General features: G+C 65.1%; 2 protein-coding genes across 5 annotated transcripts in view; both read left to right on the top strand.

Annotated features, from left to right (window-relative positions):
* The window catches only part of RHEB (Ras homolog, mTORC1 binding), a 239,322-nt gene that overhangs the window by 138,807 nt on the left and 85,936 nt on the right, over positions 1 to 14,579 (top strand). The gene's annotated exons all lie outside the window — the stretch shown is intronic.
* PRKAG2 (protein kinase AMP-activated non-catalytic subunit gamma 2) overlaps positions 1 to 14,579 on the top strand; it is a 110,932-nt gene that overhangs the window by 47,170 nt on the left and 49,183 nt on the right. For 2 of the 4 annotated variants that reach the window (XM_056134794.1, XM_056134793.1), the window contains exon 4: positions 12,872 to 13,065. In XM_056134794.1, coding sequence (XP_055990769.1) covers positions 12,872 to 13,065 — 194 coding nt within the window. Of the gene's footprint in view, positions 1 to 12,871; positions 13,066 to 14,579 lie in introns of those variants that run through there. The other 2 variants (XM_056134795.1, XM_056134796.1) reach the window with 2 other exon arrangements.

Here is a 14,579-nt window from a genome sequence, read left to right as displayed (position 1 = left end):
TCCTCGCAGCCTCTGTGCTAAAAATAGATCACCTTCTGGGGCAGAAAACCAGGAGCCGCGCGGGGGAGGGGCGCGCTGCTCAGCGGGTGCCACCTTGGGGTCCCGTGGCACCCCGTGCCCTGCAGGACGCCCCGTGCCCGCCCCCACTCTTGTCTTCGCTGGAGTCCAGACCGCAGGACTTGGCGCGCAATTACAAGCAGTCGCCTTGCAGGGCTTCTCGCAGGGTCTTTTCTTCCACGGATTGTAAATATTTTGCAAGGTCAAGGGCTTCACTAGCAGGGCTCCATCCTTGGTTCCTGGCAGATGAACAGGAGCTGAAAGAAGGGGCAGGTGGGCTGGGCGGGAGGAGGGGGCAGCAGAGACAGTTTCAGACGCGGGTCTCGGGGCCAGAGCAGGAGCACAGCGGGGAGGGCTCACACGCAGGGTTCGATTCCCAGCATCCCGTGGGGTCCCCGGAGCACGGCCAGGAGTGATTCCCGAGTGATTCCTGATCCCTGATTCAGGAGTGAGCCCTGAGCATCTCTGGGTGTGACCCAAAAAGACAAAAAAAAAAAAATTTTTTTTTTTAAATCAGACTCAGCACCCTGGCAGCCCAGCCGGCTGCTGTGGGTCAGGTCGGGGACGGGGGCTCCGTCCTCACGCGGACTAACTTCTAATGTGTGTGTGATATCACCACAGCGAGTGACATTCCAGAAGGCTGGACAGGTCCCCCTGCCCACAGCGGGACGGGTGGGAGGACGTGAGTGCCACCTCCCCTGGGAACTGGACAGAGGCCCTGGCTTTCACTGCGCGGTGCAGGGGTGCTGGCCTGACCCGTGACATTCCCCCGTCCAGGCTGCAGACCCTATTGTCCTGTCCCGAAAGCCAGTCCCCACCAGCCTCCTCCCGCCCCACCGCGCCCCTGCACGCACTTTCACATTCTTCCGGGGGCTCGGGGACTCCGGGTCACTGTCCCGTGGGGGTCAGTGCCATGTCCCCAGGCCACGTACCCCCGGGATCTCACTGCTCCTTCCTATCTTGCTAGTCTGCCCTCCTGGGGGCCTTGGCACCAGGAGAGCCCAGAGCCAGGGGACACGTGGCTACTGTCCATCTGTCCGTCCGCCAGGCCGCCTATCCTGCACCAGGAATGTCCCAGGGCTGCTCGGGGCCTGCGGTGACCATTTCGGAGGAAATGCCCCAAGCAGCCTCGGGAGCTGCCAGCTGAGAGAAGTGGGCAGGGCACCTGCTGCCTCCTTGGGCCCCTCCTCGCCAGGATCCCCGAGACTGCCCCTGAGGGAGGCAGGCACATGCCCCCCCCAGTGGACACAAGACCCCCTCCCACTGCTCGCTGACCCTGAGTTCTGGGGCCCCTGACATGCCTGGATCCGGGCTGGGCCGCAGCCCACAAGGGGAGTCACGGGTTCGGGCCAGAGGCTGAAACTCAGGGTGCCCTGCTGCCCCCTGCCGGGGCCCCGGACACCTCAGCGACCCGTCTCCCCCAGCCCAGCCCCGGCTGTGGCTCATGGGAGGAGAAAGTGCGCAGTCTCCAGGCCCCGGGCCCCCCTTTCTGGGGACAGAGCTCCAGGCTGCTGGAGGGGACAGTGGGCGCCTGTCCCAGCGAGCAAGCAGCAGGAATGTGCCTCCCCAGGGCCCGGCTGCGTCTATCTAATCAGTTTGGGGTGTTGGCAGCACCCCACGAAAAGCGAAAAGCGACTGCAGTGGAGGTGTCAGCCAGGCAGAGGGTGTCAGCCGTTGGCGGGGGGGCGGGGTCTCGGCCCCCAGTGCAGGAATTCACACCCCCCCCTTTCCTTCCATTGGAGACAAAGGCCCAGAGGTGCCCTGGGCTGGCTGGGGCCCTGAGTCTGGGGGGACGGACCCCAGGAAGAAGAGGTGGGGCAGCGGGTCACAGCAGCCGCCTGGCAGCCAGGCCGCCCACAGACAGACAGACAGACAGATGGGCACGTCACTGACAGGGCAGCAGCCGGGCCCGCTCCGGGACGCGCTCCTGGTGCCATGGCTCAGAGCTTCCTGCCCAGGGCCCGCTGGGCACCGGCTCCTGACCCCACGCAGCTGCCTCCCCGGAGCCCAGGATGGTTTAAATGCAAAGTGCCCCATGCAGGAGGGCCGGAGGGCCCACTCGGCAGCGCTGCTGCTCGGCGGGTGTCAGGGCTGGGGGAGGGAGGGTCCTCCGTGGCTGGCCCTCGACGCCCCCTCCCGTCCGCAGGAAAGGACAGGGTCCAGGGGTGAGCCCTTCCCAGTCCTTCGCTAAAAACAAAGGGAAAAAACCCACCTGGCTGGGGAGCGAGGAAGGTGGGGCTGACCCGGGCTCGGCTCCCGGCACCACACAGGGACCCTCAGGCCCTGCCAGGGGTGACCCCCAAGTCCTGCCCCCATCCTGCCTCACCAGCCCCCGAGACAGGCCTGGGTCCTGGTTCTCTGCCTTTTGTCTGGGGCACGGCAGTGCTGGGCTCTCTCCTGTGGGGCTCGGGGCTGTGCGTGGCTCAGAGTGGAGCCAGGGTCAGCCTGGAGCAGGGCAGGCCCCTCCCTGTCCGTCCCTCCCCGGGGCTGCCGCACCCACAAAGCCAAGGGCAGATAGAGAAGGCGGCTCCCCCTGCACCCCTGCCCCCCCTCGCTCCCTTGGGCAGCCGCCAGCCCCCGGGAGCAGGTCCCCGAGGTGCTGTGGACTCAGTCCTGGGCCCTGCCCGGCCAGGGCCCTCCCCCGGAAGCTCCCCGAACCCCTCCTGTGACCAGGCAGCAGGGGCACTGTGGGACCCTTTGGGGCCAGCCTGCAGGGGAGTGAGGAGGGAGGGGAGAGTCCCTGCTTCCCCCCCCCAGGGCCTTGGGGGCTTCCTGCTACTCTTCCCAGGCTAGGGGCGCCCCCGCCTCACCCTTCGTGGCTTCCCACCCCCCTGGTCCCCGCCCCCCCACTAGGAGCTGTGGGCCGTTAGTGACCCGCAGGCACGGGCACGCGGCCCTGCCTACTCCCCACGCCTCGGGCCAGCCTGGCAGAACGGGCGCGAGTAGGGGGCACCGGGCTCCCTGTCGGGTGCTCCTCGTGGGTCTGCCGGCTGCTTCTGGGCTGCCCTGTGCGTACTCGGCGTGCTTGTATGCGCCCGTGGGTCCATGCGTGTGTACACGTGTGTGTTTGTATGACTGAGAACCAGGTGCAGACACCAGAAGCCTTGTCCCCTCTTGCTCCGGAAGGGGGCCTCAGGGACATCAGGGGTGGCCCGTGGTTCCCAGCCCTGGGTTTTGCTCCTCTGTCCGGCACCTTGTGACCAGAACCTGGAGAAATTCCCCTCAGCTGCCCCGTCGGAGGGGTGCTGGGTGCTCAGTTCCAGGGCAGCGTCCACCAGGGTCTGGCGGTCTAGCAAAGCCCCGTCCACGCAGCCTCTGTGTTTCCCAGACACCCCTGGGGTCGCTGTGTGGCTGAGGCCTGGGGGGACTGGCCCAGCGTGGGTCCCCCGCCAACGCCCCGCTGCGCTCTGTCTCCCTCTGTCTCCCACCCCGGGGCCCCGGACAGGGTGACCCCTCCGTGGAGTGGCCGTGGACGGGTCAGCCAAGGTCCCGGGGCTCCTGCCCTCGCCCCTCTCCTAGGAGGGTTTGTGCCCAGTAATATGTCAGATGAGATCAAGGCCCCCAGCATCGCGCCTCCCAGCTCCCCAGAAGGATGCACTGTGGTGAGGCACGAGGACAGGGTGTCCTGCGTGTGAGGGACACCCCGGGGAGCTCCAGGGGAGGGGGAAAACGCGCCCTCAGTGCACCTTTTCCACCCACCTTCTGGGCTGCAGCGGGGAGAAGCAGTGCCGAGAGCGGGGGAGCGGCCCGAGTGGCAGGAGAGGCCGGGGCTGTCTTGCGACCCCCCAAACTGACCTGGAAACAGGCTGGGAAAGAGCCCAGCTCCCGTAGCGGCTGTGCTGGCTGCAAGCAGGGCTGTGGGGACAGGCGGCCGCTTCCCACTGTCCAGCCCGCCAGTGAGAGGAGAGGGTGCAGGGACCGGTGAGAGGGGACAAGAGGGGGTGCAGGGGTGAGGGGGGCAGGAGAGGGATGCGGGGGTATTTAAGGGAGACAGAGCGAGGACAGGAGAATGCAGGGCTGCATGAGTCGGGCAGGGGTGCAGGGCTGTGTGGGGGAGGGGAGGGCGCAGGGCTGTGTGAGCTGTCTGCAGAACCGGGCTCTGGCCTCGCCCCTCTGTCCCCAACCAGCGTCCCTTCCTTCCGCTCCGAGTGATCCGGAGGCCGGGGGCTCAGTCTGGAAGTGGACACGGCTCCCTCTCAGGTCTGAGCCTCTGACCGTCCAACTGTCCATCTTTCCTCTCTTCTTTCAAAGCCTTTCTCAGGACACTATCCAGTAGAGCCTTCTGGAAGGAAGGAGCGGTTTCTCCCTCTGCATCCCCTAGGCCTCGTCCCCTGTCTCCGAGCACAGGAGGTGCGTCATTCGGTTCTGAGGACTCCCGGGGTGCTGGAGCAAACGTCCGGGCCCTGCCTCACAGGCCAGAAGTGTCCTTGGCACCGCCGGGGTTCAGGCTAAAGCAAGTGCAGGGGGCTGTCGGGAGACCTGACCCTCTCCTGCGCCAGCTGCTGCCAGCTGCCCATGGCCCCCCGTTCTCCCTCTGCTCCCCTGCCCCCCGCCCCTCTCTCTCCCTCCACTCCCCCCCGCTCTCTTTCTCTCTCGTGTGTGTTTACGTGGGGTGTGCGGTATAAATGGGGTGTCTGTGGTGCGTTTATGTGAGGGTGTGAGATGTATGCAATGTGTGTGTGTGTGTGTGTGTGTGTGTGTGCGCGCGCGGTATGGAGGTGTGGTGTATGGGTCCATGTGAGGTGTATATGGTGTGTGATGTCTATGTTTAGGTGCGGTGTGGGATGTGTATGTGTGTGGTTTGAGGTGTATGTAGCAAGTGTATGTGTGTATGTGGGGTAGGGGGTGTTGGTATACAGGGTTGGACGGTACGTGTGAATGTGGGATGTAGGGTTATGTGTGAATGTGGGATGTAGGGTTATGTGTCAATGTGGGAGTGGGGTGTATGCTTGTTAAGTGAGGTGTGAGGTCTATGTGTGTACGTGGGGTGTTGTGTCTGTGTGGGGTGTGGGTTGTGTGTCTGTGTGGGGTGTATGTGGAGTGTGGGGCTATGTGTGCATACGAGGTACTTGGGGGGCTACATATGTATCTAGGTGTGGGGCTTATGTGTGTATGTGGGGTGTATGTGGGGATATACGTGTGTATGTTAGGTGTGGGGTATATGTGTGTCTGTGGAGTGTATGTGTGTATGGGGATGTGGGGTGTATGTGTGTATGTGTGTGTGAATGTATGTGGAATGTATGTGTGTATGTGGGGTTATATGTGGATGTGGGTGCGTGTGCCACCCCCCTTAAAAGGCCCCAGTTGCTCTGGGTGGGGGACCCCAGGGACTCCCCTCACTGTCCCCTCTGCCCAGAGCCTTTTCCCAACAGGGTCGCACTGGCGGGCTCAGGGTCTCCGCGGCAAAGGGCCATGAGGGCGTTTGCATCTGTCCCCCCGGACAGCCCCTGAGCAGGGCACAGGCGGGCAGGGCTGTGTTGCCAATCGGGCCCCTGCCTGGTGCTTCTCTGCAGCCTTCGTGGGCACCGCCAGCCTCGTGCTGGAGAGACGGGGCAGGGGTGGGCACGGCGGCCAGTCCGGGCTATGCCCATCCCAGAGCTCCGGGTCCCAGCCACGAGAACGATAGGGGGGTCACCCCATGGGATGCACCCGAAGCCACGAGCCTCACCCCTGCTCAGCGTGGCCAAGGGGCAACCCATGGCCCAGGGGTACCAAGACTGCGATGGGGCCTGGTGTCCAGGCCTGAGGGGCCGCTCCTCGGGGTCTGCAGGCCAGTACTGACCAAGGAGGTGACAGTGTGGATGCCCCTGCCCCCCAGCCTCTGAGCCCTGTCCTTGCCTCCGAGGCCTGGTTACCCCACCGGGCCCCCGCGATGGGGGACCCCTTCTCTCTTGCTTGTGAGGGTCAGCCGGGAGCTGCCTCCTCCTGCAGCCAGGATCGGGGACATGTCACTCGCTCCCCGGGACGAACAGGGGCTTGGCGCCCCCGGGAGGCCCACGGCCTCGCTTCCTGGACTGTTTCCCAGAAAGGGACTTGGGGGTGGCCCTTGGCAGCGGGCCCAGCCCTTACCAGGGGAAGCCCTTCTCGGGGTGCCGGTGGCCCCAGCTGTCAGGCTGCGGAGGGGGGTGCCGGCCGCCCCCGTGTGGCCTCCACCTTTGCTGGCTGCCCCGCCCTCCCCAGCCCCCCAGGGAGCAGGTCTGAAGTGACGTCCCAGAGAAGAGAGGTGTGGCCACGTGGCTCTGGCCTGGCACGGGGAGCAGGGCTGTGGGGGGAACAGGTGACCGTCACTTCAATTTACAAAACACAGGTCATGGGACAGTGCGGCCAGGCCCGGGGGACACCCTCCTGGCACCAGGTGAGCGTTCCTCTCCCTCAGGGTGGAGAGTGGAGGGCCCCAGGGGGATGGAGCAGAGGAAGGAAGGAGGAAGGGGGTGCGGATGGGCGACGTGGTGACACCCCGACTCTCAGGTCCTATGGCTCTGTGGCCAGGTGAGCAAAAGTGCAGTTTGGGAAGATGGAAGGTTCTGGAAATGATGCTGTGCGTGGGTACCCAACACCGCTAAAAAGTGACAAGCATCACACGATTTTTCTTAAAAATTGACTTTGATTTTATTTTAATTTTTTTCTCTTTTTAATTGGATCACCACAAATTACAGAGTGACGAGGATGTCTGTGGTTCTCGAGTGTATAATGTTCCAACACCGACCCCTTCACAGTGCCCACTCCCCTCTCCAGTGCCCCAGTTTCCCTCCCGCCCCCAGCCTGCCTCGGGGGCAGCACTTTGCCCTCCCCCACATTCCCCACGTCCTGGTGTCCCCTTCCCGACCTTTCCCCAACCCTGCCCCAGTGCGAGCTCCCCGCTGAGCCCAGTTCCCTGCTCTTCCTTTCTGCACTTCTGGGCATCGGCTGTTCCCCTGCGAGGTTCCTTATGTCCCGCAGACGAGAGGGTCAATGAGGCTGTTCCTTGCCCACTGGCTGGCTCCACTCGGCGGGACCCTCTCCAGATCCACCCTCCTTGCAGCAGACTGCACGACTACCTTTTCTGTGGCTAAGTAATATTCCATCGTGTATGTCCACCACAGTTTCTTTGCCCAGTCTTCTGTTGGTGGGGTGTTGTTTCCGTAGTTTGGCTGTGGTGTGCAGCGCTGCCATGAACACGTGTGCAAATGCCTTTCCTGAGCTGAGCTTCGGGGTCCTTGGGGTGTATTCCCCGTGGTATTGCTGGGTCATCGGAAGCTCGATTCCTAGTGTTCTGAGGAATTTCCATGTCATCCTCCAGGAAGGATGGACCTGTGGCATCCCACCAGCAGTGAGGGGGCCCCTTCCTCCCCGTACCGGGCACCGGCTCTTGTTCTTCCAGGCGTGTGCCGGTCTCAGTGGTGGGAGGCGGCAGCTGAGTCTGTTCCGTTTGCTTCTCCCTGCTGAGGAACGTCACTGACCTTTAACCCCTAAACCTGGCGGAGACGTGCCCGTTAGTCCCGTGCCGCTGATCACAGTGGAAAGTGCTAGTTTTTTAATGAGCTAGTTCTGATCGACACATTTGTTCTGTCACCGGATGTTCCCGCCAGCTGCTCGGTTTCAGGGCTCGAAACGGGTCGTGTCTCTGTCTCCCTTCCTTTCCGCTTTCTGTTGGTTGCCATGACAGTGCTCACACTTCACCACCCACAGTGCTTGCACGCCGGGCCGGGTCACCCGTGTCACCTCGTTTGTGCCAGAGACACTGCTCGGTGCCAAGGCCGCACTGGGGCAGCAGAGCCTGGACCCGGGGTTCGGGGCGTGGGGCTGCGGGCCTCCCTCGGGCAGGACGGGCGCCTTCTCTCTGGGTCAGGCCCCCGCACCCCCGTTTTGTTGATTTGGGGGAGGCTGGGCTACCCCAGTGCTGGGTCACTGCCGTGATGCCCCCTGCCCCGGCTGGAGCTTCCTGCCATGAAGGGCGCTCGGTGCCTGGGGCTATCCCCTGGGCTCTCACGTCTGCAGGCCTGCCTGGGGACACAGTTGACACCCTTTCCTTTTCCCAGGGATCACCACAGACGCCTCCTGCTCTGTGCTGGCGGGGGTCCCGTTTCTGTTAGTCATTGTTTTCAATCGTTTGTTCGGGGTTTTTATTTGTTTTTTGTTTTTAATTTTTGGGTCACACCCGGCAGTGCACAGGGGTTCCTTCTGGCTCTGGCTCTGCACTCAGGAGTCACTCCTGGCGGTGCTCAGGGGACCATATGGGATGCTGGGAATCGAACCCAGGTTGGCCGCATGCAAGGCAAATGCCCTCCCCGCTGTGCTATCGCTCCAGCCCCTCGTTTGTTCATTTTGATTCAGCTTTTGTCTCTGCTGAGGGCTGCCTGACCTCCCGACCTCCCGGTGGACTTTAAGAAGCCGTGGCCCGGCCTGCCAGAGCCCCTGGACTTCTTTGCTTCTGTGGGGGACACACCAGGGGTGGACCCTGGCAGGTGCATGCAGGCACGAGCTCCACCCTTTGAGCACCCCCCCCCCTGCACCCCTGCACGGCGCCCACGTCCTATCACAGCTTCGTATGGGTCTGCGGCACCCACCTGTGTCCCCGCCCCCACTCCCTGTCACCCCCACTCTCCCCGCCATCCCCATCACCCCACCACCACCTCCTGCCCCCACCCCCACCCTCCCTGCCACCCCCCGCCACCCCCACCCACCTCACTTGACCTCAGACCCAGACTCTGACCTCACCCCTGTTCTGCCTGTCGGGGGACCCAGGCAGGAGTTGGGGCTCGTTTCTCAGGTGCTCCTGGGTCCCCCCACCCCAAGCCCACCTGCAGGGCCAACCCCAGGCTGTGGAGGGCCCGAGAGTCCCTCTGAGGCTGCCCAGGGTGTGGCGGCTGTGGGACGCCCCCGCGAAGCTGGGGGCAGAGGCTTCTCCGGATCGGGCTGTTCCTGGGGACCCCAGGGTGGCCGTGTCCCTCACGGGGTCCCGCCTCTCCCCCCCCGTGTCTGGGGAGCAGCCCTGGGGGTGTGCATGGTCTCAGGAAGGTGCTGGACAGCTTCAGGGCCCTGCACCCCGTCCTGGCTCACGACCAGCCTGGGCCAGCTGATGTGTCCAGTCAACAGACCTGAGTCCAGCTGCGGCCGCGCCCCAGGAGTGAAGCCCAGGCAGGCTGGGTGGGGGCCCGGCGCGGGCAGCCTCTGGGCTCGGGGTCACCCACGGCCGTCACGGTGGCGGCTGGTGGAAGGACGAGTCTCGTGCACGCCCGCACGGACAGGGCACACGGGGCGGAGCACACGGGGCGGGATGCGGTACACCGGGCAGGGCACACGGACAGGCCACATGGAGCAGTTGCCCAGAAATGTGCTGCCCCGACCCCACAGTCCACCCAAGCCCAGGAGCCCCCCAGCCCCTCCACCCCAGACCCGGCAGGGCCTGGCAAGGCCTCCATTCCCCTGTGCAGGCTGGGCTGGGCAGCGGGCTCAGGAGGGCAGAGGATGCCCGCTGGCACCCCTGCCACTCTGACCCCACACCCCTGCGGGACTCGCTGTCACCCCTGCACCCTTGTGAAACTCGCCATCACCTCTGCACCCCTGCAGAACTCTCCATCACCCCCCACACTCCTGCAGGACTCACCGTCACCCCACACCCCTGCCACTCTGACCCCGCACCCCTGCAGGACTTGCCATCACCCCTGCACCCCTGCAGGACTCACTGTCACTCCACACCCCTGCCACTCTGACCCCACACCCCTGCAGGACTCGCTGTCACCCCTGCACCCTTGTGAAACTCGCCATCACCTCTGCACCCCTGCAGAACTCTCCATCACCCCCCACACTCCTGCAAGACCCACCGTCACCGCCCACACCCCTACAGGACTCACCATCACCCCACACCCCTGCCACTCTGACCCCGCACCCCTGTGGGACTTGCCAACACCCCACACCCCTGAGACACTCGCCATCACCCCTGTGGGGACTCGCTGTCACCCCATACCCCTGCCACTCTGACCCCCGCACCCCTGCAGGACTTGCCATCACCCGGCATCCCTGCGGGACTCGTCATCACCCCTGCAACCGTGCGGTGTCAGCCACACCCAGGCCATGCCTGCCTGGGGCTGGTGGCTCAGAGGGGCCCTGGGCGGGGGCAGCTGTGTGCAGCCTGTGGCCCACTGGTGGGATGGGGATCAGGCACCGCAAATCCCCCTTCCCTCCTCACCTCTGTGGTTTGCGTTCCGGATGCCTGGGGCTGGGCTCACAGCCCTCTTCCCCCTTCCTCCCGGCCCCGACACACTGGAACGCTGGGAAGCCCCCCCCCACTGCCCACAGCCCACCCCGTGCCCCCCAGGCAGCTCAGGGCCCCCATTACAGAATTCCAGGCTGGTTCTGGTATCAAACTGCCCCTCAGAGAAGGCGGGGTGGGGAGACCCCAGGGGAGGATGTAGAGGAGGCGGCTCGGAACATTCCGGCAAGGTCTGGAAGCAGCTGGCAGAGCAGCAGCGGGGCCCCGGGAGGATTCTCTGGCTGCCACGGCAAGGTGGGAGGAGGGAGCGTCTCTGCGTGGGCGGGCAGGCGAGTGGACGGCCGGGTGGGCCTGGCTCCCGGGCGCAGGTCGGATGTAGCCCCACAGCCCTGCCTGGGGAAGCTCACAGCGCCGGGTACCCCGCTGGGCAGGGTCGCCGAGGGGCGGGGAGTGCCCAGGATGGGGCATCCCGCAAAGCCGTGGGTCCCTGTGCAGGGGCCTACCCTCTTCCCCCCGACCCCCCTCACAGTGCTCAGGCTCGGCTCCGCTTCCCTCGGGCTTGTCTGGAGGCCGTTCAGCGAGGTCTCATCCTGGAAGGCTTCCTGGGGGCAGCATCTCTCCCAACAGCAAGTCCCCAGGCAGCTTGGAGAGGGACAGTAGGGCAGGGTGGGGCAGGGGCACCCACCAGCTCAGCCGAAGCCGCCCTCACCACCAGCAGGGGAGGGAGCCCCAGCAGGGACCTCCACGTCCACGTCGCAGCTTTTGAACCTCAAGACCCCCTGCGGGTGTGTGGCCAGGCCTCCCTGAGTGGCTTTCACGGGAGCGGTGGGGGTGTCTCTGGATCCTGGGGTTCCCGCCTCCGTGTGTGCCCCAGCACTTCACCTCACCCAGCGGTCAGATGCTCTGGCTGACCCCCCTGTGCCCCAGACCCCGAGGGTCACGCCTGCCTCTGCCAAGTCGGGCGGTAGGACCCCGCAGGGCTCAGGGGGGCAAGTAGGGCCCCTCAGTGCTCAGAAGGTGAGATGGGGCCCCGCAGCACTCGGGGCTGTGTTAGGGCCCTGCAGTGCTCGTGTGGCACCCTGGCCCCATGGAGTCACCACCAAACGTCAGGGCGGGCATGTGCTCCCAGGAGTGCTTCTGTTCGGAGCAATTTTCGGACCCTCTCTAACTCCTTACCCTGGAGAATCAGAAGTTCCAGCCCAGGACGTGGCGCGTCCTTCCCGCAGGGGCAGCAGGGCCGGAGTCAGGGCCAGGCGATGCCCTGAACAGGGGAGAGCACCAGGATGCTCGGTCACACCCGGGGACAGTGGGGGCTGCTGGGACCCTCTGGAGATGCCTGCCGCTGAGCCTCCAGCAGTGTGTGTGTGTGTGTGTGTGTCTATGCGTGATTCGTGCGTGTGTGTGTGCATGTGTGTATGCATGTGTGGTTTGTGCATGTGTGGTTTGTGCATATGTGTACACGTATGTGGTATGTCTGCATATACATGCATGTGTGTATGTGTGTGATTTGTACACGTGTACATATGTGTGCGTGTATGTGTGATTTGTGTGTGCATGCGTGCACAGGTGCGTGTACATGCGTGTATGCGTATGTATGCATAAGTATGTATGTGTGTGCATATGTATATGTGCATGTGTGTATGCACACATGCATGTGTGTGTGCATGTGTACGCGTGTGTACATGTGTGTATGCATGTGTGTGAGTGTGTGTGCATACTCTGGGATGGCAGGTGTACTCTGGGAGGACAGGTCTACCCAGGGAAGGCAGGTGCACGCCGGGAAGGCACACAGGCCCAGTGCGTGTCTGGAGGCGGGGACATCGGGAGCCTACAGGGTCCCCCACCTCGTCCTGCTGCTCTAAGGACACTGGGAGTGGGGGTGAGGCGGGTCAGGGTGGGGTCTGCAGCCCATCTCACTGCAGGAACCATCTGCTGGCGGCTGCGCGCTGTGACTTTAAACAAAGCGGGGGGCGGGGTCCCAGGCCCTGGGCCCCCAGCACCGGGAGAGGCCTTGGCTGGCGGCCTGGGGGCATCACGGGCCAGCCCTGGAGTCCCGAGCTGGGCTCAACCGGAGCAGGAGAGGACCGGGCAGCACTGGGGGCTGCGGCCCTACCCCCTCCTGCCCTCACTTGCCCACGTACTGCCCGGGCCTAGGAAAGGTCTGTGCGTGGCCGTCTACATTCGTGTCCACGCCAAGGTGTGAGCTCAGGCTCCCCGGTGGACCCGAGACGCCGCGACACCCTCTGCGTTCCCAGGACTCTGGCCTGGAACAACGCTGGTCTCGGAGCCTGGGGTCAGCACCCGTCCCCTGTCTCTCCTGCACCCGCACAGGACCCCACAGACCTCGTTGCCCACGCTGGGGTGGTGGCGGCTGGCTCTTGGCCTCCTCCGCCGTGGACACCTGGCAGGCCCACCCCAGGCCGCGGGTGCAGTGCTGAGACGGGGGGTCGGGGGGAGAAGGGAGAGTCCAGGTGCAGCTGGGTGTCCTCCCGCCCGTTCCTGGTCTGTGGGAGCCCCCCTGCAGGGGGACCCCGGCGACCCCGGGGTCGGTGAGGGGCTGCAGGTCAGACGGAGGCTCGCGCAGGCTATCGGTCCCGCCCCCTCACGGCTCTCTCCCCGCAGGCCTCTCGTCCTCGCCGTCCACGCCCAGTGCGGTCAACAAGCAGCACACGTTCCCGCTGGAGTCCTACAGGCATGAGCCCGAGCGGCTGGAGAACCGTGTCTACGCCTCCTGCTCCCCGCCGGACTCGGCGCAGAGGTTCTGCCCGGCCCGGCCCCTGCCGGTGTCCCCAGCGCACTACCCTCCCCCCAGAACCGTAAGTCAGGGCCCCGCTGCGGTGTCGGCTGGTGGCCCCGGAGGGCGGGGGAGGGGAGGGCAGCGTCCACGGGAAAGCTCAGTTTGGAGGGACCTGGAGGGGCGGCCGGGGACTGAGTCAGACCCAGCAGGAGCCGTGCCCGGGGCTTCTGTTTCGTGTCGTGTGGGGGCCAGCCCTGGCACAGGACGTGTCGTGGTCAGCACTGACCGGAGGAAGCTGGCACTGACCCGCACACCGCCCTTGGGCCCCAGTTCATGCCCTCCATCCACCGCACCCCTGGGCAGGGCAGGCGAGGACCCCGTCCTCATGTCGGATCCTGGGCTCGGTACGCCTGGAGTCAGTGGCTTAGACCAGGTGAGGTCAGGGCCCCCAGGGTGTCGCAGCGGGAAGGCCGGTGGGCAGGACTCGTGTCTCGTTCTGTGGGGACCCCAGTGCCGCCTCGCTGCACGGGTGGGGTCACGACCCCATGCTTGTGTTCGGGGAGGAAGATGCTCTGGGTCCAAGGGAACATGCATCGCCGGTCTCACTCCGTGATCGTTATGAAAGCACCAAGGCGCTTCTTCCTTTCTCATTTTATCTCGTTCGTTTTTGTGCAGTTTGGGGGCGACCCCCTGCAGTGCTGAGGGCTCCTCCCAGCAGTGCTCAGGGGACCAGGAGGTGATGGGGGTGATTCTGGGGTTCCTAACTGCTGACCCTGAGCTCGGCCGCAGAGCTGAGGGGCCGCAGCAGCTGGGCAGAGTGGACAGTGCGGCCTGGCTGCAGCCCTGGCGGTGGGAGAGGAGACGGTGACCGACGGGGACAGTGAAGGCTTTCGTGCTGGGGCGCCGACCCGTCTGCGCCTCGCATGACTGGAGGGGACAGGTTAGCAGAACCTTCTAGAAAAGAAAATTGGCCTGGGCTTGGGGGAGGGAAGTGACGCATGGGAAGACGTGAAGGAGGAGGCCGGGGCAGGGCGGGCCGACGGTGAACCGGCAGGGAGGCCCCCGTGGGCCCAGTGGGCACTGCCCGGAGTTAGCCGCCGCAGCTGGGGCGGGAGGACGGTGCCCAGGCTCTCGGGGAACGCTCACCTCCCGTCTGCCAGCCCGGGCAGGAAGCCAGCGGACACCAGAGTCGTGGAGTGAAAGGCAGGCTTGACGGTCTGTGGTGCTTGAGGCCGCCGGAGAGTGTGGCTGCAGGTGTCCACACCCCAAGCTGCGGCCTCCTGCCCTTCGGGAGATGGCGAGAGCTTCCCTGGTGCGGGAACAGCCTGGCCCAGCCGAGAGGGGCAAGGAGAGAGCCGGGCTGTGCCCATGAGACTGTGGTGAGGCAGCAGGACAGGGAGGGCCCAGCCACAGCTGGGTGAGTGCGGTCACCCCCACATCCCCGGGGCGGAGGGCCTCAGCCTGTGGGACAGACACCAGCATCCCCGGGCCCCCGCGAGCCACCGAACACACAGCCGGGGAAGGGCAGGGCGGGCTGGGGTCCAGGTGTGACCTGTGTGTCCCTGGAGTGTCGGCCGGCGCAGAGGAAGTGAG

The sequence above is a fragment of the Sorex fumeus genome, unplaced genomic scaffold (assembly GCF_029834395.1).
Source record: "Sorex fumeus unplaced genomic scaffold, SorFum_2.1 ptg000107l, whole genome shotgun sequence".
Classification (NCBI taxonomy): domain Eukaryota; kingdom Metazoa; phylum Chordata; class Mammalia; order Eulipotyphla; family Soricidae; genus Sorex; species Sorex fumeus.
This window is presented reverse-complemented; position numbering and strand designations above follow the sequence as displayed.